The following is a 27738-nucleotide window of genomic DNA, read 5'->3' as shown; positions in this document are numbered from 1 at the left end:
AGGGAAAAGGAAAAGAAAGGTGGGAACGAAGACTTTATGAAAATAGAAGGGAGACCAGTAGTGTGGAGGGAGAGGGGAAGTCCTGGAGAATGATATTGACCAAAATCTATTGTCGTATCAAGTGTATGTACCGATATATAACAACGAATTCCACTATTATGTAAAAATGACAATGAATCAATGAATAACATGGGAAAATATGGATAAAAACATAGAAAAAAAAATTTACTTGTTAAAATATTGATAATTTTTTGCTGTGGAAAATTTTAAACATGAAAGTGGAGTAAGATAATGACTCCTTCCCCCCCCACCCCCGCCAATGCTGATTCAGCAATTACACCCTGTAAACAATCTGGCTTCATTTCTATGTCTGCCCACCTACCCATCTTTTAAAGTATGGTTCCTATGTAATCATCATTCATACCAAATTAACAATCTCTTAACATAATCAAATATCCAGTCAGTGTTCAAATTTCCTTGATTGTCCTGTGATGGTTTCTATCAGACTACTTTTAGACTGTTCAGTGTGGTCCATACATTGAAATCAGTTGATGTGTCCCTTAAGTTTCTTTAATGAAAAGGTTTCTTTTCCAACTTTCCCTTTTTTCCTCCAAAGTTCTAAACGGGATCATTTGCCCATAGTTACCACTATCTAGATTTCACCATTTGAATCTTATATTGTTTAGCATATTCTTCTGTCCCAGATATTTGGTGGTTAGATTTAGTGAGTTGATCAGAATCAGGTTTGTTATTTTTGGCAAGAATACATACTGATGATTGTCCTTTTGTTTTTAATCTACAGTCACCAGATTTTCCTCCCCCAGTCACATGACATTCATTTAGAGAATGGTTTTCCTGAATGTCTAAAGATAGGAAGTATCCACACACACAATTGCTCCAAAGGGATTTTCAGAAAATGATTGTATTAGTTTTCTGTTGCTGCTGTAATAAATTAGCACCCGCTTAGAACACATTTAATATTGTGCAGTTCTGTAGGTCAGAAGTTTAAAAGATCTACATTCCTTTCTGGAGGCTCCAGGGGAGAATCCATTCCCTGGTCTATTCCTGCTTTTAGAGGCCACCCACATCCTTTGGCTCAAGGTACCCTTCTTCCTTCTTTAAAGCCAGCGACTGCATCTCTCTGACCCTTCTTCTTATCTCCCTGTGACAGCAGCTGGGAAAGTTCTCTGCTTTTCAGGAGTCATGATTATACTGGATCCACCTATGTAATGGACACTAGTTGCCCTTTTCTTCCCTATTGACCTTAATCACATCTGCAAAGTTTCTTTTGCTGGGGAAAGTAATATATATTCACATGTTCCAGGGATTAGGACATGGACATCTTTGATCAGGGGCCATTATTCTTCCTACCACAATGATCATCCATCTTTTAAAATTCACACCATTGTAAACCTGAAGGTTTTGTGGTCTGTCAAAGATCTATTGTGATATCATGATATCTTGGGTTATGAGATAGAGTAGGGCAAGTTATGGAAGAACTATAATTATGACATCATCATAGTTTTGCTGGTTTCAGTGGACTGTTTGCATGGTTTGTGGTGATTTTTACTTTTGTGGGTGGCAGCATTTTGGTGATTATCCCTATGTGGCCATACCGCTTACCTTTAGAAATGCTTCTTTATAACCTGGAGAAGCTCAGGTCATTGAGCTTCACAATGACCCACTGAGAGTCTCCATGATCAAGATGTTCAGTGTCTTTGGATTAGGGAATGAAATTTTATTACAACATTTAAACATGTTGAGGAGATGCTAAAGTCCTGGAGATATTATTTGATTGGAGCAGCAGCAATTTTAGTCTTCTTTTTCTTGTGCTTTAGAGAGATGACCTTTAGGTAGTTAGACAATAAGTTTGAGAGAAAAGAATAATGTAGCTATTTTTCATTCATAATGTCTCTACTAGATAAAACAACTTGGGACTTTCAACCTAATTGAAAGCACTAGAGGAATCTCCTCTTATTAAATTGTTTTACCTTTTAATTCACATTGACACTTTACCTTCAGTCCTGTGTATAGATTATCCTGCGGATGCATTTGGAACTTTCCTGTAGCATCCGACATCCTATAAAGTATTTGGTTGATGATAGATTTCTCTTGGAGGCCATCCAAGAGGTTGTTACTAAAGACCAAAGGAATCTCATTATAAAGTGATTTTGCTATAAAGTGGTCCCTTGGAATGGTCCCTAGAGATAGCAGGTCATTTATAGTTAAAAAAAAAAAAAATACACAGTGTCAAAAAATGTCACTAAGGGGTCCTTACCTCACACCTTTAGTTAAAATAAGTTCCAGATGAATCAAAGAGCTAAGTGTAATGGTTCAATTCCATAAAAAGCCTTTGAAAAAATATAAGTAGATGTTAATGTGATCTTGAATAGGAAGACCTTTGTGATTTCTGCTTTTGTAGATGTACAAAATGTGAAAGTCATTTAAAAAGCTCTAAACAAATGAAGCCACACTGGCATAATCTGACTTCATTTGGCATATTGTTAGGGTGAAAAGAGTCAGCTTTAGAGGGTCCTTTCCAATGTACCTGGAAAAAAGACTGTGGTGACTGCCTCGTTTATTTAAAAAAAAAAAATCAAAATTTAAAGAAATTATCTTGAATAACTTGAGTTTAACTTACTTTTCTGTTTAAATATTCAAAAACCCAGAAAAGTAATACATTGTTATTTTTTTAAAACAGAAGTGCAATTCTACTATACTTTGTTTTATATTCTGCTTTTATACTTAATAACATGAACTTCAGTATTAAAGAATGCAGAAATCTCAGTTTTGAGGTGAAATTGCCAATCTCGGGCTGAGGCCGAGTGTAGGGAAGAGCACCAAGCCTTCCCTGCTGAGCAGAAGCTCAGCTGAGGGTCACTCGATTTCAGAGGACTTGAAGAGGTGCTGCCCCCTAGCTGGGGTGTCAAGGAAGACTGTTCCCTGTGAAGTATCTCAGTGGAGATACTGGGAGGTATTAGGAATACTAGGAGGTATTAGAAACACCCAAGGAGGGCGTGTGTACTGCTGTCCACTAGCTACTGGGCACTGAAGAAGCTGAACATAGAAGCTGTAAACACTGATGGATCCTATCAAGAGAGAAAGCTTGGGGGCTGGGGTATGGCCCAGCAAGAGCACAGGCTTAGCTTTGGGGTTTTAGCCTCAGCAATCACCACCTCAGAGAGATAGCAGGCAGTGGTAGTGGTAGAGAAGGGGGGATGGGGAGGGAGGCCCACCCTCACACACCGGGCCAGGAAGCAAAAACCCTGGCAAAGGAAAAATGTATTTAAGGGATCCACATAAGTATTCAGAGAACTCGGAAAAGGTGATTTTGGAGCTGAGAGACAATGAATTGACATACAGTTTCATGTTTAGATATCTTTAAGGAAATACTTCAGGGAAGATCATTGTAAATACATCATTGCCTATTATCTGAATGTTTTCTTATATATATATTTTTTTATATACATTCCATAGACTTATGATTGATAAAGGGACACAGTCTACTCTCAAGATAGATTTTTGATCCGTAAATTGAACTTATCCTCCAATTACATAGTACTTCAGAGCTTCTAGTTCTTCACACTTCAGTTAGCCTTAGGTAACATGGTTCTTTTTAATCCTTACAAATCTGATAAATAAATTTAAAAAAAAAAAACTAATTTTTTTGTACTTTAAAAAAAATTAGCAGTAGTGTGAAAGCTTTTTTTGTGTGTGTTATTTTTCCCTTCTAAAATTCTTGTGTATTTCCTATCTATATCCTTTGCTCATTTTGAAAATCATTTTAGTATAAGCTGTGATATATTTAATTTTTTGTTTCTATGTTAATTATTATATCCCTTGTCTCATATATTGAGTTGTGTTATATGCCTGAGTGTACTTATGGACTTTAAAAATCAAAGGAAAGCAATTTAGAGAGTTAATTGTTTTTCTCTTTGTTTCAGAACAGGATGCGGGCCTTGATGCTCTTTCCTCTATCATAAGTCGCCAAAAACAAATGGGACAGGAAATTGGGAATGAATTGGATGAACAAAATGGTAAGGACTAGTTTGAGATTGATCATATTTGCATTTGTTATAAATACTATAGGCTTCATTTGTTGAAGGTTTCAAAAATATATAACAGGTAAAGTGGCTTAATGTCAATAGATTGTTAAGGCTTAATTCAATTGAGCGTGGTTTGTGGCTGATTTAGACTGTAATTATGAAGTTCTGGGTATGGAATTTGATTTTTAAAAATTCCCATTTCTCAGTAATTATTTTACAAATTATTATTATTTTTTTGTGGGGAGGGTTACTGGAAATTTAACAGACGGTCAATTTGCCACTGAGCTATATCCCCAGCTCTTTCTTATTTTGAGACGGCATTTCACTAAGTTGCTTAGGACCTCACCAAGTTGCTGAGGCTGGCCTTTAACTTGTGATCTTCCCATCTCAGTCTCCCAAGCTACTGGGATTACAGGCCTGCACCATGTGCCTGGCTCAGTAGCTGCTTTTAAAAATATTTGTTTTATGATCCATTTGTCCCAAGAGATTTTCTTTCATGTAGCAATGATATGAAATTACTCGGTGCTTGACATACTCTGATTCAAGACATAATTAGGCTTGAATGGGCCTCCTATTATCTATCTACACACCCAGTGAAGTTTGGGCTTCTTTGACATAAATACCAGGTTGCAGGGCAAAAAAAAACCAAAACAAACAAACAAAAAAAACTGTTTAAGGATCTTTGTTCAAGACTTGATTTGATGCATGAGATTTTGTTCAAGACTTGATTTGATACATGAGATTTGAGAAAGATTAACTTGAAAACCACAGCAGACTGGACTGGGAGAGAGAGCTTGGAAACATGGATGGTACCTGAAAGACTCTTGCTTGGACTGTGTAGTGGGAAGGGATATTATGGTTTGGATGTAAGGTCTCTCTCAAAAGCTCCTGGGTTAATGCAGGAATGATTAGAGGTGAAATGATAGGATTTTGAGAGCTGTAACTGACTCAGTCCATCCTAGTTTGAATGGACTGGGTGGTGTGATGTGGCGGAGGGAGGTGGGTCACTGAAGGCATGAAGGTCACTTCTGCATTTACAGAAGCCCCCGGCTGCTTTCTATGGTTGTCCTCCATCCCCCACTTCCTGGCCACCATGAGGTAAGCAGTGCTTTTCCACCACACCCTTCTATCATGATGTCCTGCCTCACCTTGGGTTCAGAGCAATGGACTTGGCCTGCCATGGACTCAACCTCTAAAACTCTGAGCCAAAAATAAACTTTTCCTCCTTTAAGTTATTCTTGTCAGATATTTGATCACAGTGTCACAAAGCTGACTAAAATGGATGAGAGCCCGAACAAGAGTCTTAGCAGTAGGAATGGAGAAGAAAGGATAGATGCGAGGGGCCAGCAGTGCTTTTACTGGGACTGACAGAGGGAAATTGAGAAGAGTCACTGTGAGTAAAGAGCATAACACCAGTTTGAACATGTCCAATCAGAGATGCCAGTGAAAGGGCCAAATGGAAGTGTCGAGTTGACAGTTGGAGATATGGTACCAGAGCTCAGGGAGAGGACAGGAAAAGGAAAAGATGGGAGAACCTTAGCATAGGGGTGGTACATGAGAGTATAACAGTGGACGAGGCTCTGGTGAAGCCTGCATTTACAGAAGCCCCCTGCTGCGTGATAAGCACTGTCATCTGTGTCGTTTCATTTAGTCTACACTACATCACGAAGGCAGTATCATTGTTAGAGACAACTCAGAGCAGCTGAGAGCATCATAATGACACATCCTCATAATGTCACATTTATAAGTGACAGGATTGAAATACTAACTCAGGTTTTCCAATTCTATTATGACTTACTTTTCTGTTACACCAGCCTCCTTTCAAGGAAGATGAAGTAGAAGGAAAAATACAAAGAAAAAGGTTCTGAGGTCTTAGTTTTTGGTAATGGTACCATGATGGAATAGCTTCCAAGGAAAGTTACCATCATGTATGAGCCAGCATTGAATTCCTGGTATAGATGAAGTCTCGCTGTAAAGGGAGGGTTGTACTTGTCAAAATTATGTAATGGGCACTTTTTTTTTCTTGTTCCTAGGAAGAATGAGTTCATTTGTTCCCAGAGTATTATTCCACTTGTCTATCACATCTATTTATTATCTATCACATACAGATTATTAAAGCAAATGGAGAAATACTGTATAATCCTGATAGTGGTTTTTCATAGTTTCAGTATAGAGAGGAAAACAATTTTGTCCTTTTCCTGACAGTGCATATATATGTATTTGCATATAATTCATTTGTTGGCGAGTTCCTTGGTTGAAAAAGTATTGGCAAGAAAATAAACTTCATAGAAAAATCTGCCAACATGAAGATATAGCTCAGCGGTAAAAGCTCTTGCCTTGCAGTTGTGAGGCCTTGGGTTGGATCCCCAGAAATATTAAAAAAAACAAACAAACAAACAAACAAACAAACAAACAAAAAAAAAAACAGGAAGATCTGCCTATTTGGTGTAAAATTGTTCTTTATCCCAAAGAAATTTAGCCTGTTCAATGGGTCTGACTACAAAAGACTCTGGCCCCAAACTAGTGAAGCATGCCCAGCATGTGATGTGTGGACAGGAAGTGAAGAAAAGGAGGTGTATTCTTTGATGGGGAACTTACTAAAGATATGGTGAAATCACATATTTTTCCAGCATAAGCAATCACATCAGCACATCTTTATCTTGTTTTTAGTTTATTGGTTATCATACTTTGCTGCAAATTAGAATCCCCTGGGGAGCTTTTTAAGACTTGAAACACCCGAGCTATAGCTTTTGTTAGTTTTCTATTGCTGCTATAACAAAGAGTTAGTGGCTTAAAATAACAGCTCCATCGGTCACAGGCTCTGTCATGGCCTAACTCGGTTAAAACCACGATGTTGGCAAGGCCATGTTCCTTTCTGGAGGCTCTAGGAGAGAATCCATGTCTTGCCTTTTCCAGCTTCTAGAGGCTACCCACATTCCTTGGCTCATGACCTCCTCTTCCATCCTCAAAACCAACAGCAGTAGCTTGAGTTCTTCTCATATTGCGTCACTTCGGCTCCTGCTGCCTCCCTGTTGTACTTTTAAGAACCCTTCTGATTGTGGGGCCCACCCAGATACTCCAGTGTAATTTCTCCACTCACAGGTCAGTTGATTAGCCGCCTTAATTCTACCTGCAGTCTGGATGCCACGTTGCCATGTGATCTCACACAATCACAGGTTTCAAGGACAAAGACATGTGCATCTTTGGGGAGCCATTATTCTGTCTCCCATAGTACTTTATACCAAGTAAATTAGAATCTTCAGGACTGGGGCCCAAGCAGCAGTACTTTTTAAAGCTCCTCAGATTGATTTCAATATGCTGCCAAGCTGGAGAACCAGTCCTTACTGAATATGCCGAGAATAGTTCTAGCCCTGTCTTCCTCTGCGTCTCCCTGATCCGCATCTTCATTTGAGACCCGAGTGGGTATGTGTGTACATAGACAAACATGAGGTATTTTTCCCCTAGTTGCCAACATAAGCTGGGTTTTCTCTGTGGTGGCCTCCCAGGGAGACGACAGTTAAGCTAGTGGTTTTCTAATGTGCACATTTTTCTTCTCAGAGATAGGGCAGAGTCAGCCATTTTCTCTCACAGGAACTGAGAGAGAGACTCTCTGAGGATAAAAAACTATATTCCTGCCAGGACAACAGTCAGCCTCCATTCGTTTTGTTAAAGTGAACAAAGGCCGTTATATCCATAGGTGGTAAGTATAGAATTGCAGCCCCATCTGGATCTTTATTGTGATCTGAGTGTGTCATAAGTCAGGGGTACTGGAAAAAGATACCGCTTTTGTTGTAAATATCTCCATATGATTTACCGAACTACTGAATTATTCTTTTGGTTTTCATTAAATGAGAGAAACAATAGGCCAGGATAATGGCCAGCCAGGCCATTTTGGAATCGAGTATCAAAACCTTACTAACAAAATCATTGTACTTAGAACATAACCACAAAACCAAAGGGTTGAATTAGCTTCAATTTAGAAATTCTGTTTTCAGTCTTCTCAGAGAGAGTTAAAGACGGCCTGACCCACACTAGTCATTACCCTGTTCATATGCCAGTGACCGGGCCTAATGAGGAGAGGATTAGCAGTGAAGTGAAAATCCCGGGGCTGGGACACCCAAACCAATGTACACTGGCCAAGGAGGAATGGCAGGAGGGAAGGGCATTGAGCCAGTGAGATCCCCCTCATGGAACCATCGAGTTTGTGCACTTCAGCTCAAGGTGAACTGTGAGAATTGGTGGGCACAAGGGTTTGTGACAGACCACCCAGAGGCTGTTCCCAAACCAAGAGCTATGGTGCTGGTTTATTGAGAAATTCTTCACGGTTCATGCTCAAAAAGACAGACTTTTTAAAAACATGAAAGCAGGAAAATGAATGGGGTTGACTTGACCAAAGTCGATGCTCTGAGACCTAGTTTTGGCATTGGCCCAACCTCAACAGCAGCACCACACAGAACTGTAGAGGCACGGTTCTGAGGGTGAGATGACACAGAGAGCAAATCTCTCCCAGCATATGAGGGTCTTCATTATTCTCTCAGCTGCTTGGATATCCCCAGTTGGCCAGTCCTTTTGATGTTTCTCTGCTAGTCTGTGGCCATGTCCTTGCTTTCTGCAAGAATAAGATGTCTTCAAGAGTCCCTGACTCCCTTTACTAGGAAATGGTGTGTAGAACCAGAATTTCTGTGCAGACTGGCCCATTGCTACAGGGGTGTCCTTGCTTTTCAAGCTCTTTGTCATTATATCATTATGATTTTTTTTTAAGTACTGGAAATTGAACCTAAAGTGCTTTACCACTAAGCTATGTCCCCACCCGCCTTTTTAAAAAAATTTTGAGACTGGGTCTTGCTAAGTTCTTCAGGCTGGACTCGGACTTGCAGTCCTCCTGCCTCTACTTTCAAAGTCCCTGGGATTACAGGCATGTGCCACCATACCCAGCTCGTGTGTGTGTGTGTGTGTGAGAGAGAGAGGGAGAGACAGACACACACACACTTAGACACTGGTTCTCATTGTGTTGCCTAGGCTAACTTCAAACATCCAAGCAGTCCTCCTGCCTCAGCCTCCTGAGTAGCTTGCATGTGACCTATTTTCCCTTCTCTCTGAAATATTTTAGGATCTTTTATTTACCATCAATGTATTGAAATTTTGTCAACATGCCTTGATATAGGTACATTTTTATTTATTGTGTTGGGTGCTTGAGGTCCCCTTATAATCTAGAAGTTTCATTCTGGAAAATTCTCTGGTTTCCTTTCTCCTCTTTTTCTCTATTTTCTCTTATTGGTCAGATTTAGACCTCCTAGATTAATTCTCTAAGACTCTTATTTTTTCTCTTGCTTGTTGTCCATTTCACTTCTTGATTTACTTTCTGATTTTAACAGCAGAAAACAATATACAGACAGTTGTTTTGCCCCCCTGGTGCTGGGAATTGAACTTGGGGCTTCATGTATGCTAGCAAGTGCTTTATCACTGAGCTGCACCTCCACCTTTAGTTTTTATTTATTAAATGGAATGTGTGCACATACACATACGGTGCAGGCCAGGCCTTGTGTCCCCCTACCCCTGAATGCCTCCACTATCTGCTCAGTTACTGCTTCCTTGTTCAACCTTGGTGAGTCACCAAATCCTATCATTAGAATTTCTCCACTGCTGTCCTTCACCACCAGCCTGTTCTGGGCCTCTGTCACCTTTTACTTGAATTACTGCAACAGCCGGACTCCTTGCCTCTTGTCTTTATTTTCTAACTTTCCTGTACCTTATCTCAGAGAATTCGTTTTGGAACATAGACTCATGTTATCAATTTTTCTTCTTCTTTTTTTTTTTTTTTTGGTACCAGGGATTGAACCTAGGGGCACATAACCACTGAGCCACATCTCCAGATCTTCTTGGTATTTTATTGGGAGACAGGGTCTCACCGAGTTGCTTAGGGCCTTGCTAAGTTGCTAAGGCTGACTTTGATCTGTGATCCTCCTGCCTCAGCCTCCGGAGCTGCTGGGATTACAGGTGTGCACCACTGCACCCAGCTCACATTATCAGGTTTGGGTGGCACCCTGCTGTTACTCTGGAAAAGTCCACACTTGTTCCCCGTGGATTAGTCACTGCATTCCCCACCACAGGGATTGTACACCCCACCACACTGGCCAACCTCAAGTCTTTCAGTGGTATCGGTGTGTTAGGCTTGGCCTCTGATGCTGTGTGGAGATTTCTTCCATCGATAGGGACCCTTCTGCCCATTCCTGTTTCCCGCCCTGCTGCTCTCCTTTCTTTCCCCACACCAGTCAATAATATCTTGCCTTGGCTGGAGCTGACTCATTCTTGACAGTTCGGTTTAGGTTAGGGCATTGTTTTCTTTGGGAGCTCTTCCCACAAGCTCCCCTAGCACTTTGTTTTTCCATGGTTAGAGCTTTTGTCACTCACCGAGTGACTTGTCCTTGGCTGTGCTGTAAGGCCAGGCTTTCCCTTTTATTCTCAGTTGCATCTGCAGGGCCAGCTCACATGGCGGATAGTGTTTGATTATACTTGTTAAATTAATGAACACGAATAAGACTTCACAGACTGAATCTTACAGGTTTTTGTAGACATCAGGGTATAGCTACAGTGAACATGAAAGTATTTACTATGTATTTGCCAAGTTGAATTAGACCAATTTGTTAGGCATTTATTTTTTTAAAAAGGAACTACCGCTTATGAGACAGCAATTCAGCTCCACTGTAGAAGCAGGGAGATGAATTGAGATTTTTTTTTTTTTATTGGTACTGGAAATTAAATTCAGGGGCACTTGCCCACTAAGCCACATCCGTAGCCCTGTTTTGAATTTTATTTAGAAAGAGGGTCTGAGTTGCTCAGCAACTTGCTTTTGCTGAGGCTGGCTTTGAACTCACCATACTCCTGTTTTAGCCTCCTAAGCTGCTGGGATTATGGGTGTGTGTCACTGCACCTAGCTCCTTTTTATTTTTTACTTTGAGACAGGGTCTCACTAAATTGCTGAGGCTGGCCATAAACTTGTAATCCTCCTGTTACAGCCTCCCAAGTTGTTGGGATTACAGGCATGGGCCATTCCATCCTGGCTAGAGATGTCTTTAGTAGAGGAGGTCAGTCTCTTATTTTTGCCTAAAAGAACTTAACATCCCTATTCTGCCTGTGCCCACACCCTGGATTATTGAAATTTTACTATTTTCTTAAAGGTAAGAGACATTTATGAGGCATAATAGTCCCGGGTGAGCCTCTCTTTTCTCGTGTTAATCAGTTTTTTGGCTTAGGTTTCAGAGATTTTAGTCTATGGTTGGCTGGCTCCAAGGCAGAAACATCATGGTGGAAGAGCATAGTAGAGGAAAGCTGCACAGCTCATGACAGCCACAATTCAAAAAGGAAGAGAGGAAGGGGCCAGAGCTAAGATGTAGCCCCCAAGAACATGCCCCAGTGACCTACTTCCTCCAACCATGCCCCCACCTGCTTGCAGTTTCTACCACCTCCCAGCAGTTCATTCAAATTATTAATCCATCAAGTGGATTGATATGCTGATGAGGTTGTAGCCCTCATGATCCAATTGTGTCCTGAAAGCCCCACCTCTGGACATTGCTGCCTTGTGGACAAATCCTTCAACACATGTGACTTAGGGGACATTCCAGACCCCAAAGATAACATTCTTGCTCCTCCCTGGATCTCCTATAAGAGTGTGTACACACACACACACACACACACACACACACACAAACAAACAAAAAACAAAAGCAAAAAAACCAAAACCAAAAAAAAAAAAAAAATCACCAATACTGGGATTGAGGAGACCAGTGTGTCCTTTGAAAAATTCTTCTCCTTAACACAAAATGATCCGATTTTACATATACATCACTGAATTGCCATTCATCGATTAGTTGAATTTTCATGTTGAAAATGGAGAAAAATAATGTGGTAGGCTATATAATGAGCCTCCCCAAAGTTACCCACATTTTGATCTCTGGAATCTGTGAATGTTACCTTATATGGCAAAAGGAACTTTGCAGTTGTGTAAAGTCAAGGCTACCAAGATGGGGAGATTATCCCTGATTATTCAGGTCAGCCCCACGTGCAATCACAGATGTCCTTATAAAAGGTGTTGCTCTGTTGTAGGGTGCTTGCCTAGCATATGCAAAGCCCTGTATTTGATCCCTAGCACCTGCAAAAAAACAAACAAACAAAAAAAAACAGCATTGAAGATTTGACATAGAATAATAAAACAATATAATAACAGAAGCAAACCCTCCTGGATTTGAAGATAGAGGAAGGAGCCACAGACTAAGATAAAAGGAATAAAGCTCTAGAAGCCAGAAAATGGGTTTTCCCCTAAGCCCCTGGAGGGACACCTTGATTTCAGTCCAGTGAAATTGGTTTCACATTTTTTTTTCTTGAACTATAAGGGAATAAGTGTGTGTTGCTTTAAATGGCTAAATTTGGGATATTTTGTTATAGCAGGAACAGGAAACTATTGGTAGTAATCTCAATGTCTTTTTGTCAGTTTTCAGTGAATTCAGATTAACCACCCTTATGCTAAAAAAAAAAAATGTATTTGGAGTTACCATGTGTCTCTAGCTCTCTTAGCTCTTGAGGTGATTTCTTTTAAGCTGGCTTCACAAGAGTAGGCTTACATTGCTAGTAACCAATTCAGTCTGTATCCCAAGTCTCTCAAGCTGTTTGCTTAGCTCTTTGACAGAATTAGTCTTGCACAGGAAAATTTTATGTGGGCAGTTTGGTGAAGAATCCTCTTTGTGTATTACCCAATATCAGAATCTCTCAAAGCATGCTAGACAAGAGTATTGTAGGTCATATGGAGAGAAACCTCTAACATTTTAATAGTTGTATATTTTATTGTGGGTGAGAAATAAAATAAGTAGCATTTAAAACCTATGATTTCACAGCATTATAAAATTTTCTTATTCAGTTACCTTGTATAAGTCATAAAAAGAACAGTGAATTAATATAAAGAAAAGCATTAGGCATATATGGTGCAGATGAAATATCAACATGGCAAAAAATTTGAAGGTGGTATTTCAAGTGCTGAAGTTTGGGAAACATGGCTATAGGAAGATTATTTTTTGTTACTATCTAGGTTGCTTTAGAGCCCTTACTTGCTTTTTGTCCCCGTCCTGCTATAGTGACTTGTGGCTTAATTCAAGCAGCTTTCCACTTGGCCCTCCTGCTGCTGTGATCACATGTTAGATGAGTGGAGGGTTAGAGGAGCTGAAGAAATGGTGCCCAGGTTGCTTACCACGGACCTGCTGAATTGAATTAGAAAAAAAAAAATACACGAGTGTGAAGAGGTGGCTGTGGCAGGAACAGTGTTATGCTGCTTATCCAGAACTTAAGTATGTTAACTTTTTGAAGAAAGCAAGACCATTAGGAACTGCTTCTTTAAACATGAATGAATTTGAAGTGGAGGGACTCCTGTTTCTACTTGGCAGATGGGATGTGAGGAGGGAAACCTCCCACCCTGATCCACTGCTCAGAGCTTTAGCCTGGTGACAACTTCTCATTGCCCTAGACACATTATGAGTCAAGCTGGCCTTTATGCATTGTCCTGGTTCAAGAACCCAACCTTCCCCTTCTCAAATTTGGGATATGGAAAAATATCATTGTCAGGTGGGGAAATGGTTTTCTCTAAGTGGCTATGCTGGTCTAATTTCAGGTTTCCTTTAATGAGATTCATTCAGTGCTCCAGGGATTAATGGAGTCTGCTTTTCATTCATAAATAAATTTGCAGGTTGCTTAGTCTCAGAGAATCTTGGGCTGGAAAGGAGTTCATGAGGTCATTCCCTTGCCCTACCCCCTGCCATCTTTTCTGCAAGAACTTCTACCTAGTCATCCCTGACTCTCATCTGTTCTTTCTTCTAAGATCTTCCCAGAAGGCATGGTAAATTCTCTTGATGTGTGAAATCGGTAGCAGCAATGATAGCTCACCTTTCTTCTGTCCACATTTGTCCACATGTTCAAACATTTTGCCGACTAACTCCATAGCTGTCCTTTGTCTAGATTTAATAAACTTGTTCCCTTGCTGATAAGAAAAGGCCTTATTCTAGTAAGCTCTTTTTCCTAAATCCAAAGTAATGTTTTTTTTTCCTTCTTAGCACATTCTCCAAATTGTATATTCATTAAGCAGATACTGAATACCTGTTAAGTGCTAAGCCCTAGATTAGACCCCACATTGACAGCTTTGGCAAAAAACATGGCTCCCACCCTCATGGAGTCTTTGGTCTCATGAGGGAGGCAGTTGAGATAGATTCTACATAGATATGCCATTGGTGGTTGGACTGTGGTAAGTAGCAGGGTGCAACTAGAGCATATGACAGGAGAATATGGCATGATTTGATGGTGAGGAAAGCCTTCCTTGGGGAAGTAATATTTAAGTGGAGATTTAGAAGTATAAACAAGGTGGCTGGAGGTAGAGTTCAGTGGTAGAGCTTGTGCTTATTAGCACACACAAGGCACAGGTTTGATTCCCAACACTCCAACATAAATGAATAAATAAATGATAAGTAGGAGTTATCTGTATGAAAAGCAAAGGACAGTCCATTTCAAACAGAGGGAACAGCATATGCAAAGTTTCTTCTTTGCAAAGGAGCGTACATTGTCAAGAAAGTTGAGAGAATGCCTGTCAGTGTACCAGAATGCAGAGAGCAGGGGGAGGAGATGGGAAAGGTGAGTCTGCCCAGAGGGGAGTCAGGGCTCAGGGGGTAGGTGTGACCATCATAATAAGGCCAGAGGTTTCAGTTATGGAAAATTACTCAATTTGCTACTTATCAATTCTGTGATTATAGCTGTATTATTTTATACTTAAAATGAGGGAGACATAATTCTCTAATACATATTCCTTATGTATTATGCATTTTAATATATAATTATATATTGTGCATATTAGCATATAATATACTTACATAACTTCATCTTCACACTTCTATCTAAATGTTTAAACATTAAATAAATTTAATATTTTAACATTTAAAATGCTATATATAAGTAGCATTTTTTTCATTGTTTCATAGTAAGTAATGTTAAGCCGTTTAGCCAATTTTTAGGAGCAAGGATAACCAACCACATTGGCAATAGGTATGTTCCATTTAACAAATATTTACCAGGTACCAGCTTTATGTGTGACTGATCCTTGATATAGTGAAAAACAGCAACAAAATTTAAAACAAGCTCATATCTTTTACTATTCTTACAATCTATCTGGTGGAAATAGATATTAAGCAAATACATCTCAAAAAAAGGTAGTTTATCAAATTGTGAGATGTATTATCCAGGAAAAGAACAGGTGGTTATGGGGAGGAATGACCGAGAAAGTCTGATTTTTGAATGGTGGGGAGGAGGTTTTGGCTTTGGGAATGGGCCAAAAGTTAGATAGTAAAGAGATATCATAGTGAAGCATTCTAGGGAGATGGGACATCTCATATGAAATCTTGGAGGCTGGAGAGAACTTGTAAGTTTCAGACATCAAAGTTTTTTTTGTGTCTGGAAAATAGTGTGTAATGAATAAAATCTAACAAGATGAGGTTTTACAGGGGTTTATATTTTCCTAGGGAGGAATTCTGGGTGTTTTAGCTACAATTAATAGCTTAATCAGGAAATAGTAACTTTAAACAGAACTAGGGTTCCATAATAATTCATACTATTTCTTTTACTATTTATACTATTTCTTTATACTAAGGACTGTAAATCCTCCTTCAAAAAGCATGTCTATCCCCTATAAATATTTATATTTAGTGATTTTATTTTACTTAAGTTTATTATATTTTATAATTGCAACTGATTTTTTGTCTTATTGTTTCTAATTTCTAAATATATACATTTTAAAACCAGCTATAGTCAGCTTTCTGTGACTATAACAAGATGCCCGAGATGATCAACTTATAAAAAGAAAGGGTTTATTTTGATTTACAGTTTTGGAAGTTCCAGTCCAGTCCTTTGGGCCTGTAGCTAGGCAGCACATCATGGTGGGAGTATATGGTGGAACAAAAACTCTTACCTCACAATCTAGAGAGCAAAAAGAGAAAAAGGAAGCGACTGGGGTCCCATAATCCCCTTTGGGGACATACCCTAAACAACCTAAGTGCCTCTGCTAGGGTCTACTTCTTAAAGGCTATACCACCTCGATATACTGCCACCCTGGGGGACAGTCAAGATCCCAACCATAACATCATCTTTTTATTGTTTCATGGAGTCGCAGAGGATCAGGGAATTGTGTTCTGTATGATACCATTTCTTTTGAATTTGTTAAGATGTCCTCTGAGGCTTAGTAACAACTCTGAGTTATAACTGCTCCACGTGTGGCTGAAGAGGATGTCTATCTTTAGTCTGGTAGACAGGGTTTTATGACACCTGTTGGAGCAGGCTTCTTACTCATGTGCACATTTCACATGTCTTTACGGCCTCTGTTTCTGTCAGTCACTGAAAGGGATGTGGTAAAGTCTCCTTCAGTGTTTGTGAATGTAGCAGCTTTTCCATGTAATTGGATTGTTTTTTTTTTTTTTTTTATAAATTTGAAGGAAAAGTTATTAGGCATATGTATAGATTTTTAAGTATATGTATTAGGGATATGTAAAGGTTATTGTGTATGTGTATAGTCATATTTGTTAAATCTTTTTGTTCGTTATATAAATGTCTTTAGGTTCGTTCATCTGATATCACTATATAGACTTTCTTTTGGTTACTTGTACTTAGAACCAATTCTCCAAGTTGCTGTCTAGGACCTTTATGTTCTTAAAAATTATTGTGCATTCCCAAGACCTTTTGTTTGTTTGGATTATATCTGTTTGATACTTACTGCATTTAAAGTTGAAAGAAATGTAAAAGTATTTATTAATTAGTTTTTAAATAGTAGGCCATTATGTTAATATAAATAATTTCATGAAAAATAGCTATATTTTCCAAAACAAAAAATTAGAGGAGTCGCATTGTTCTACATTTTTTTTCAGACCTCTCTTATGTCTAGTTTAATAAAAGACAGCTGGATTCTTGTATCCGTTTCTGTATTCAATCTATTGTTATATGTCATTTTGGATGATGTAGACAAAATACATATCATACATATAGGTAGTTGAAAAAAAGGAATATTTTAATAACCTTTCCAGATATTGTAATTTTTCTTCTTTGATGCTATACCAAAATTTAACAAGTATTAGTTTCTTAAAAGGTTAGTTGCAGTGTGGAATATGAAACCATACCAATTCATTTTTTGTACTGTGTTCCATTACATTCTATTCGTCTGTCTCACTTCAAATGTGTGTTTTACCCATGCATGGTTTTGTAACATCATGCATCGATCATTGGAAAATATTGGTTCACTGATTTAAACAGATCTTTCAAATCTGGACACATTTCATTATATGCTATTTTTAAAATCACATTTAATATGACCACTGATCTCATCAGGAAAGTTTTAAGTATTGAGAAGCTTTCAACCCTGTGGTGGCAGGTAGAAGTTTTCCAAGATTCTAATTTCCACTTGAAAATTTAATTTTTATTAGCACCAACCAACACTGTTGGTCATTTTCCTTCAAAGTGACATGCTTACTTCACTCATTTTCAAGGAAATGTCTGCCAAATAACTAAACTTTTTAACTTTCCAAATGTTGTTGCTGATGTCTTCTCTTCCATCTTTTTTGTCTGTTGTGTCTCAAAAATAAAAATCACCACGTCATCATTTTCATGGGGTTTCTGGGAAGGGCAGAAACCAGTGAAGGAATTTATTCAGCCTCACATCTCTAGCCAGAAGTGCGTTATCCAGATCACTTGTTCTTCTTTCATAGTGCCCCTGTCTTGCCTTACAGTTTCTGTTCCTTTTTTGGATCTTATTGAGAATTTTAAACGTTTCAAACTCTTTGTGATTGTCTTATAAAGTTCTTTGAGCTTAACTTTCCCTTCACTGCTTTTACTTCACTTCTCTTATGGCGAATCTTGTGTGTTTGTAATTTTTCTGTGTGTGAGTTTATCATTCTGTCTTTTGTGTATTGTATTTCCTGTATTAATTATTTTCTTTAGAAGGTCCCACAGTGGTTCTTGGATCATGGAATCATTTATATGTTATTGTCTTATGGCTACTACTGCTACCATCTTATTGGGACCATTGGTTGCAGATAAGTTTAATAGATAAAGTTTAATATTGGCTTTGAGAATTTGGTTGCTTAGCTTCTTAGAGCACTGGCCATGACAGCTTTTTTTTTTTTTTCCTACCTGAATAGCTAGCTGTACAGGTTTGCAAATCATATATTCTCTTGTTTTAGTGAGTATTCCTGCCTGTCCCCCACACTTTTTCATCTAGAAAAGTAGTTGAGAAATTTTTTTTTGAATGTTAGGTTTGCTGTTATATATAAGAGCCAGCTGGCTATTTGTTATAAGTGGCTTAAATCAATAGACTTTTAAAGAAGTCTCTAAATATATTTTCATTGAGGTTCAGTGTTGGACATAATTACTTAAGATCTCTGATAGAACAAGTACCATTTCAAGCATTGTGGGCACTTGTACTCTGGGGTCTTGTCCCTGCCATTAAACGCTCAGGCCTCAAGGTAACAAGTCAATTTAATTCCCACCTCAGCACTCACAACTAAGCAGGAGCTCCATCCAACCACTAGGAGGTATAATCCTACCTAATGTTTGGATGGGGGAAGAGGGACTGAAAATACTTGTTGAATGGTATGATCAAAAATCATGATGGTAATGTTTTTGGGTTGAGATCTAAACTGCCTCTGATATTTACTAACCAGTACCTCGTCAGGGTTTCTAGAATCCTAACTTTCTCATCTGTAAAGTGGGGCTACCTAGAACCTATTTTATACTGATGTGAATATGAAGGAGGTTAATATGTGTGATGCCCACATGGTAAGCCCTCTGAAGGTGTTTTTTTTATTACTAACTCTGTGGTGTAGATTTATGGTTAAAATGGTAGACTGAGCTAGTCATTGAGCCCTCCTACTCCCTTTTCCAAACACGGATCAAAAGAGAAAATTTATAACCAATATAAATGTCTTAATTGACTTTAATTAACGATTCTAGAATCGGGCAGCCCTCCTATCCAGAATAAATTGATAGAACTCTGGGGCTGCAGTGTATCAGGCAGCACTTATGGATAGAAGAATGGGAGTGAACGTAGTTGGTTTGCTGTATTTGAATCGATTGCCTGCCTATGAGTGACTAAAGTTCAGCTGCTATAACTAGCCCCCATTTGTTACATGAGAAACTCCTGACTAAGTCAGTTTCATTTAGTAAGAATTGTTCCATGTTGGTTTGGTCTGTTGGGCTCAGTACAGGAGCCTAGCCCAAATCAATGGCCTCCTACAAATTTTATTTAACACACAAAAATGCTAGATAAAACATTCTTAAAAACTGTTTTCAAATTCATAGCTGATCTTGAAAGCAACAAAAGAAGTTCTCCAACTACCATAAATGAAGCTGCTACTCCATGCTGGTGGCTAGGTGGGAGCCATGTGGCCTCAGAGGTAACAGAGCCTGATATGGACCTTAGGGCCTGGTGTTTCCACATCCACGCAGGGATGAGATTGAGGATTGGGTTCCTACACCTCACAAGCAGCTGGAAGTGAGCTTTCCAGAGAAAGCTAGAAGCTGGGAAATGGCAGTTTTATGGGAAAACTAATTTCCCCCTTCCCCACCCAAGAATGGGATACTCCAGCCACCCACCTTGGGCCACCACATTTTTAACATGCATACCTAAGTTTATATTTTTCTAACAAAGTCTAAAGCAAATGTCTCTGAATAAATCAAGTTTAGAATTTTTAAACCTTCCTTTAGACTCCTCATCTTTCATGTTTTTTTAAACCAAAGCCTCCTTTTTTTCTTTAGTGGTATTTTATGTAGATTTACTGACATTTTACTGACTCCTATTATAATTGCTGTATCCCTTCTGTTCCTCATCTCTTCTAATGGATTTTTTTTTTTTTTTGGTAGTACTAGGAATTGAACCCAAGGGTGCCATACCACTGAGCTACATCCCTAGCTCTTTTTATTTCAAGGCAGGATTTCACTAATTTGCCCAGACTGGCTTTGAACTTGCTGCCTTAGCTTCCTGAGTTTCTGGAATTATAGGTGTGTGCCACCACACATGGCTGGATTTCTTTCTTTTTTTAATTTGAAGAAACTATAGTTTTAAATACCAAGAAGCTTTAATACTCATGATTGCTTTTTTCTACCGAAATGTGTTTTTAAGGTGGCAAACTTGTCTTTGATTGATACTAGTTAGAATCAATCTATGTACGTTATTTTTGTTTTCTTGAGGTGAGTTTTGGTTTTTTAATTACGGTTTTTCTCTTTCATTTTGTTATGGGGTGAATTATGTTCCCTTTCCAAATTCATATGTTGACATTCTTCAGAATGTGACTGCATTTGGAGAGAGGGTCTCTAAGGAAGTTAAAGTGAGGCCATTAGGGTGTGCACCATATGACTAGAATCTTCTAAAAGAAGAAGAAATTAGGGCTGTGGCTTAGTGGTAGAGCGCTTACCTCTCACGTGTGAGGCACTGAGTTGGATCCTCGGCACCACATAAAAATAAATAAGTAAAACAAAGGCATTGTATCCATCTACAACTAAAAATATTAGAAGAAGAAGAAATTGAGTCAGATACACAGAGGGTTTATTGTGTGAAAACAAAGGGAGAAGACAAGCCAGAGAGAGGGGCTTCAGGGGAAATCGTCCCTGCTGACATCCTGGACTTCTAAGCTCTAGAATTAGGAGAGAATAAAGGTTGTTGAAGCCACCTGGTCTGTAGTGCTTTGTTATGACAGTCCTTTTGCAAACTAATACACATACCATGGGCTTTTCCTTACATATCTGCTAAGTCTTTATTGACCCTTCATGTTTTTGAGAGAAGGGCCTTTGTTTTTTTTTTTTGAGTAGGAAGGTAACTGGAATAGGCTCTCTTCATATTGAGGCAGGTTTATTTACCCAACTGACTGCTTTCTTGACTGTGAGGATGGGCTGTGTGCTCTGTAGTGGACAGTGTGCACCTATAGGCAGGTTTCCCTTCAGGTATATGGTTAGGTGGGAGAGGGTGGCAGCCGACTCATGAGCCTTTGCTATGACTCTCACCAAAAAATTAGTCAAATAAGGAGGACTTTAACTTTGGGGTGAAATGATGTCTTTTATATATTTATCTCCTGAGTCTCTTCTTTGACTTATTTCCTATCCTGGACACCAAAACCATAGACACTCTCTCCAAAGAGAGCTGTTCAAGAGCTCCAACTGGGAGCCCCACAGGACAAGGCTCGGAGCAGCTGGGCTCAGCTGTTTAGTAGACGACTCTCTGCTCAGAGGCCCTGACATCTGCCTTACAGCTACTTCTTTGTAGGCCATTCAGTGGCTGCTAGTAGCCACCAACTACAAGCTTGGCCCTTTCCAGTGCTCCAGAGGGAGAAAGGGCTCCTTGCTGGAGCTTCATGTGTTTTAATTTGTACCCCTCACTGTCCCCGCCACCCTGGGTTTTGGTGATTTTTTTCAGTACAGTCCCATCTCTTTAAGTGACTGAGTCTCGAATGACTTATTCATTGATAGGACTCCTTTTGCTGTCAGGGCCACTGTGGATTCATTCTTCTTCTTCTATTTTTTTAATCCTCAATGCTATTTGTACTCTTGGGAAGAAAGGAGGCAACCATGAATGCTTACTCCATGGTCTTGACCTCAGAGTCTCTTACATTTTTACAAGGACCCAGTAGCTTCAGAAATTTTTCCACTGAAACAGTTGGTGTTCTGGAGGCTTTAGTAAAATAAATGTTTAATATGGTTTTTTAAAGGTGTTCCGAGGGCCCCTATGATTTAGTGGCACCACCAAGTTCTCATCTGATGTGTTCAGAGACAAGTGTTCCTAAAGATAACACAGCTAGAGATGGAAGAAGGCAATTATCATCTTTGTACTTCTGGCATTAAATATTTGTTGAGAGTGCAACCAAGTCTTTATCAGAACATTCAGTATTTATTTAGGAAGGGGCTAATTTATAGTAACAGGGGTTACAAAAAAGCAAAGAGGAGAGTAGGTCATTTCAGCAATTGTCTGACACCAACTGGGGAATCTAGCAATTTCTGGCACTACCCAAAGTTAGCATCAGACTCCAGAGGCTTAAGGGCTCATTTCCACATGACTGTCATCACTTCAGATACCAGCTATAAGTATTCTGTCCGACTGGCTATGAATTTAGGGATTCCCACAACCCCCCCTCCAGAATGTGATAATTCACTTAGAACAGTTCACAGAACTCAGGAAAGTACAGTGCTTAGAATCACAGTTTAGTCACAATGGATTCAACTTGAGAACAGCCGAATGGAAGCAGCACACAGGGCAGGATGAGGGGCAGTGGGGCAGAGCCTCCCTGTGCTCTGTTGGCGCGCCATCCCTGCAGCATACTGCAATGTCACTGACCCAGCAGCAACCAGAACCTTGTTCAGGAGCTTTTATGGAGGCTTTGTTACACAGGCTTGATGGAGATCAATCAAGTGACCAATGATTCAATCAATCTCCAGGCTTCTTCCCCTTCCTGAAGGGTGGTGCCCTGAGAGTTTCAACCTTCTAATCATTCATATGACCAGTCCTTCTCACAAAATCATCTAAGAGCCTACCATGGGTTACCTCCTTAGTGTAATTCCAAAATCATTCATTATGAATAACAAAAGGTACTGCTATAAAGGGTTTTTGAAGCTCTTGCCGGCAACCAGGGGTAAAGACTATATATATTTTATTACACCATAGCAAAGAACCCAGAATCTGCTGATAACATATGCACTGTGTTTGTCATGTGGCTTTGGTGCTAGCTTTATCCCTGATGAGGATTTGGGTTTGGCCCATTTTTTTAGTCACAAGGACTCCTTTTGCCTTTTCTGGCCTAGTATCTCCTTTGCTGCTTTCTTCTAGGTCCATGTGTTGGTCTTGATCCTTGATCTGGCTTGTACCAGTCTGGGAGGCCATCTAATTAGAGGCAAGGGTTTTCCAGAGGAAAAGCTGTGGGAAATACTTGTCAAGGAAAAGGACATTTATCCTCAGGTCTTGGTACAGCCAGTGTAGGTGATTCATCAGGCTTCTTTTCCCCTGGGCTTTGCCACAGTTTCTATTTGACCTTCAGGAGGGAGGCTACCATGGACACGTCCAGCTGGAGCAGCTGAATTGGAGAATGCTCTTCAAAATAGCAAGCCAAAAAGAAAGGCCGAAGAGAATCTCAGAGGAACAATCCGAGCGATCACAGATGCAGAGAGCAGGTCACATTGAAAGCTCCACCTCTTGCCACTCTGGCACAAGAATAATATTTTTCCTTCTCCTTAGCACCAGTTGCAGGAAGGGGAAACCTGGAGCGCTTCTTGGAGGCTATGTTCAGTGTCACCCCAGGCCACACCCAGGTTTGATGATTTCCCAGAAGAAAAAAGAACCTTCCAGAATGAGTTGCTTTTAGGATTCAAGATTATAATCTATGTGTGATATTTACATAGAGATATACATATTTATCTTAAGAGCAGTGGTTCAGTACTTGCTAATTCAGTGTTTGTGGTGACTTTTACAAGTTTAACTACTACAAATGACAAGAATCAACTGGCTGTACTCATGGTTACGATTTATCACAGCAGAAAGACACAAAACAAAATCAGTGAATGTAAAAGACTCACGGGTGAAGTCCAGGAAAAACCAGGTGTAAACTTCCAAGGGTTTTCTTCCAGTGTGAAGTTTCACAGAATGCACTTAATTCCACCCAATATAAGTTGTGACAGCTATTGAAGACATATCTTAGCTCTTTAATAATACCATCTAGAATATTTGAAAGTCATTATCATCATTGAAATGAAGATCTTTGGTTGAACTTGACTTCTCTTTAGGTTCTCTGAGAATGTGCTTTCAAAATTAGAAGTTGTTTAGCATATGGGGTGCTGAAAAAGACTGAAGAACTTTGGTAATAAAAACCAAAGCAGCAGGAAGGAAGTGGTCTGATTAGAACCAAGTGCTTAAGCAGGGAAAGACAGCATGAGAAAGGAAATGAAGTTGCTGAGTAGTAGTTTGAATTGATTTAGAATCCTTAAAGGAGCTTGAGCCAGAAGGTAATGCGGTCTTGACAGTTTACTTTGGGGAAAGACACTACGTTCTCTTTCTTTCCATCTGGACAGTCCTGCCAGAAGAGGCAACTCAGAGAAAACATTTTGAATGCAGTGATAAGGGGTCTTTATTTTGTTGTTGTTTTTTAACCATTTCAAACAGTAGTTTGGGAACCAGATTAGTATCAAAGGTGAGAGGTTTCTGTCGACCAATTTGGTTAGTTTGAAATACTAAAGTGTTTATTATGTTCCAGAAAGTCAACAACTAGTCATTTAGAGTATGTGTATAAGAAGGCTTTGATATGCTTTAATGATAAATGTGTATCTGTGAATAAATGAACTCAAGGAAGCTCCCAATTTTTTTGGTGTGTGTGCCCCTTGGGTCCTTTGCATAGGAAAATTTCAAGAGCAAGGAGTGACCTCACCTCTGCTTCTAGACTCACTCCTAACTCAAGGAGAGTTTGTGCTCATTCTAAGCTCATTTCTAGGGAGTAAAGAAGAACATTCATTTTACCATTTTTATTTGTCATCCAATCAAAGAGTCCCGGAGTGGTCATCTTTGTTCACTTTCTTTTAAAAAATAATACATTCTTTTTCCGAAAATGGGCAAAGAGTGTGGAAGAAGTAAGTCCTTTTGTTTATGGAAGATATGTTTTGAGTTTGGTGTTGAAGGAGTGCTGTGAGACATAAATTCAGGAGGTAATCCTTTGTCTTTTCATCTTTCATTACTTATGTACATGTAACCTGAACCTGACTTATATCACTCAACTGTGGCTGGGCCTTGGTTTTCCACATGAAGGATGAGGGAGTGACATGAGACATCTTCAGGAGTGGGAATGGGAATGTGTGTGAGAGAGAGACATAGGCTTAGACTTAGATTTGGATGGGGTTATGTCTGATCATCTAGGAATTCATGATACATTAAAGTGGATCAGGAGTACTCACTTTGCTCAAGGAGATTGATGGCTGACCAAGTACCCCAACTGTCTCAGAATTATATTCCTGTATTTGACCAACGTAGGCTGAGCTGCCCAACCTTCTTTTTGGTTGGATTTTAAAGACCATTGGCATGCAGGTCACATAGAACCTTCTCTATGTGGTAACAAGATAATTATATGAAAGTTTTTTGTTCAGCCATCTTGCCAACTGGAGCCACTTACCTTGAAAGTGCATTTCTTTTTCTTACCCATGTGTTGAGTTGAGGATTAGATTCTCTGGGGAGCAGAATCTAGAGGGAGTTTGGTATGCAGGATGTTTTCTGAGGAGTGCCTATGGGATCATCATACAGAGGCTGATAGTTGAAGGCAATTTGCCAACAGTACCCCAGTGACTGTGGCCTTCCTTGAAGGGTGGAATGGGTGAGGCATTTCCATGCTCACCACACATGGGATATTCATCTGCCAGTATTAAGCATTTGAAAACTAGGTAAAGAGTAAGAAATCGACCAGGTCAGATGTTGTAAGAGTTCCCTAGAATGCAAGTCTTTGAAGATGGTGCCCACACTTAACATTTTTTGTGAGATATTTAAAATACTTGAAATGAAGCCAATATAATGTTTTTTGCAACCGTAGCTTTGTTAACTATGCTAAAAATATGAAACTTTGTGTTTATCCCCTTCATCTTTTAGGGTTAAATGTATAGTATTATAGAATGTATGTTTTAAAGCCTTTTATGTTTAAAAACTGCAATTCAGTTACAGCTCTTTCAAAAATAACCTGAATCAATCTGTTAGCTGATAGAAAGCCTTTACTTCGAGAACTTGTGAAATAAGAATTAAAAAACCCAAACCCAGTAGAAATGATTATTTAGTATATTTTACAGTCTAACTACTAACCCAACTTCAGCATCTCAGCTGTGTACCTTTTAAAAAAAATCGGACTTTATAGTTTTTGTTGCTGTTTATTATTTTTTATTTTTTTTACAGTGTAGGGGATTACACCCAGAGCCTCATGCATGCTAGGCGTGTGCTTTACCACTGAGCTACGTGCTCAGCTCTCAGGCTTTGTTGTCTCCTTTACTTCAAATATTTAACTCTTCATTAGTAATTCTTATTAACTGGATTATTTAAACAGAGAAAGTTGAAGTGGGTAGATTTTGAATTAGAGACTGGAACAGTTTCCCACAAGAAAGCAATTAAAGAGCCCAACTCTCTCAGTTCAGTTGGAAATAAGATGGTTTCCCTTAGGAACTAACTTGTCGGCTGTCTTTACCTGCAAAAATTGACAAACACCTCTTCCCCAAGTAGTGTTTTCTATGCTGAATTAACCTTTGTTAAAATACTGAGGGGGAATAATGGCTGTGTTGGATAACAGGCCCTTAACGTGACCAGAACAACTCAGAGGTTCAGAGCAGGTGACCCCCGGAGTCTGCATCCCAGAGTTTATGATCATTTATCATCCCGTGCCCAGAGCTGCCCTGGAGAGTGGAGTGTGCACAACGGGCACCCCTCCTCCAGGGCAGGGAATCGCCTGCATTTCGGGGAAACAGAGTGTATGGGAATGGTGGTTTGGATCACATTGCTTTTCTTCCCCCTTCACAGTGAGCCATTCTCCAAGAAGCTCTGTTCTTCCCCTCATTAACTCAACACCCTTTCCACTTCTCAAGGGAAAGGAAAGGTCTTAGCTGATTTCCTCTGGTCACGGTGTTGTCAGTAAGGAAGGAGTGGATGAATATCTTTAACACTGGGGACAGTAGAATCTTGGTTACACTATTGCAGAGTTCTGGAGCCAGGCCTTGATTTCACCCCCTGTAACAAAGCCTTGATGGTTAAGAGACAGGACTCTAGAAGCTTCTGGGATTCAAGAAAATAAATCACTTAACTTCTGTATGCTTCAGTTATCTTATTTATAAAGTGGGATAATATTAGCACCCACCTCATAGGCTTGTCATGAAGATTTAATGAGATGAAGCACATAAAGGGCTTAGCATAGTGCCTAATATATAGCTAGTGCTCAGTAAGTGTTCATTGTTGCTGGTATCATGATGTGTGTTTTACAGGTGATTGGAGAAGGTTTGTTGAGATCCTGCTGGTTCTCATAGAGCCACTGGGCCACACCACTGTTCCAGTTAGCCTTGTCAGGTCAAGGGTGTACTGGAGGAAGGTCTGTGTTACTTCCGTATGTCTATGTTACTGTGTAGGGACTTAATATCACCATACCTTTGAGGATGAAATTGGATAGGAATATGTAATCCCCTTCTTGAGTTTTTTTCTGTTTTATTTAGATTTCAAAGACCTAGCAAATGTCTGTCAAATGCTTGTTTCAATGTAAGACATTGACTTCCCAAATTTAAGGAATTCCCAAAAGCCAAAAATGTGTTTCATCTTGGAAGTACAGGTTGAATATCCCATCTCTGAAATGCTTGGGACCAGAAGTATTTTAGATACCTAATTTTTATTTTTTAGACATTGGGATATCTGCATATACATAATGAAATTGGTTGGGGATACAATCCAAGTCAAAACATGAAACTCATTTACACATATTTTTAGTGCACCTGTGTTTTGACTGTGACCTGTGATGTGAGATCAGGTGTAAAATTTTCCACTTGTGACATCAAGCCATCACTCAAAAAATTTTGGATTTTGAAGCATTTTAGATTTTGAATTTTTCGACATAGAATGTTCAACCTATAGTACTTAATTTATCTCCCA

At 39.3% G+C, this 27738-nt stretch overlaps 1 protein-coding gene across 1 annotated transcript in view; it reads left to right on the top strand.

The window, feature by feature from the left end:
• The window catches only part of Stx8 (syntaxin 8), a 253627-nt gene that overhangs the window by 50615 nt on the left and 175274 nt on the right, over positions 1-27738 (top strand). The window contains exon 6 of the mRNA XM_076870189.1: positions 3945-4037. Within this exon, the coding sequence (XP_076726304.1) occupies positions 3945-4037 (93 nt within the window). The remainder of the gene's footprint in view (positions 1-3944; positions 4038-27738) is intronic.

The sequence above is a fragment of the Callospermophilus lateralis genome, chromosome 11 (genome assembly GCF_048772815.1).
Source record: "Callospermophilus lateralis isolate mCalLat2 chromosome 11, mCalLat2.hap1, whole genome shotgun sequence".
Classification (NCBI taxonomy): domain Eukaryota; kingdom Metazoa; phylum Chordata; class Mammalia; order Rodentia; family Sciuridae; genus Callospermophilus; species Callospermophilus lateralis.
This window is presented reverse-complemented; position numbering and strand designations above follow the sequence as displayed.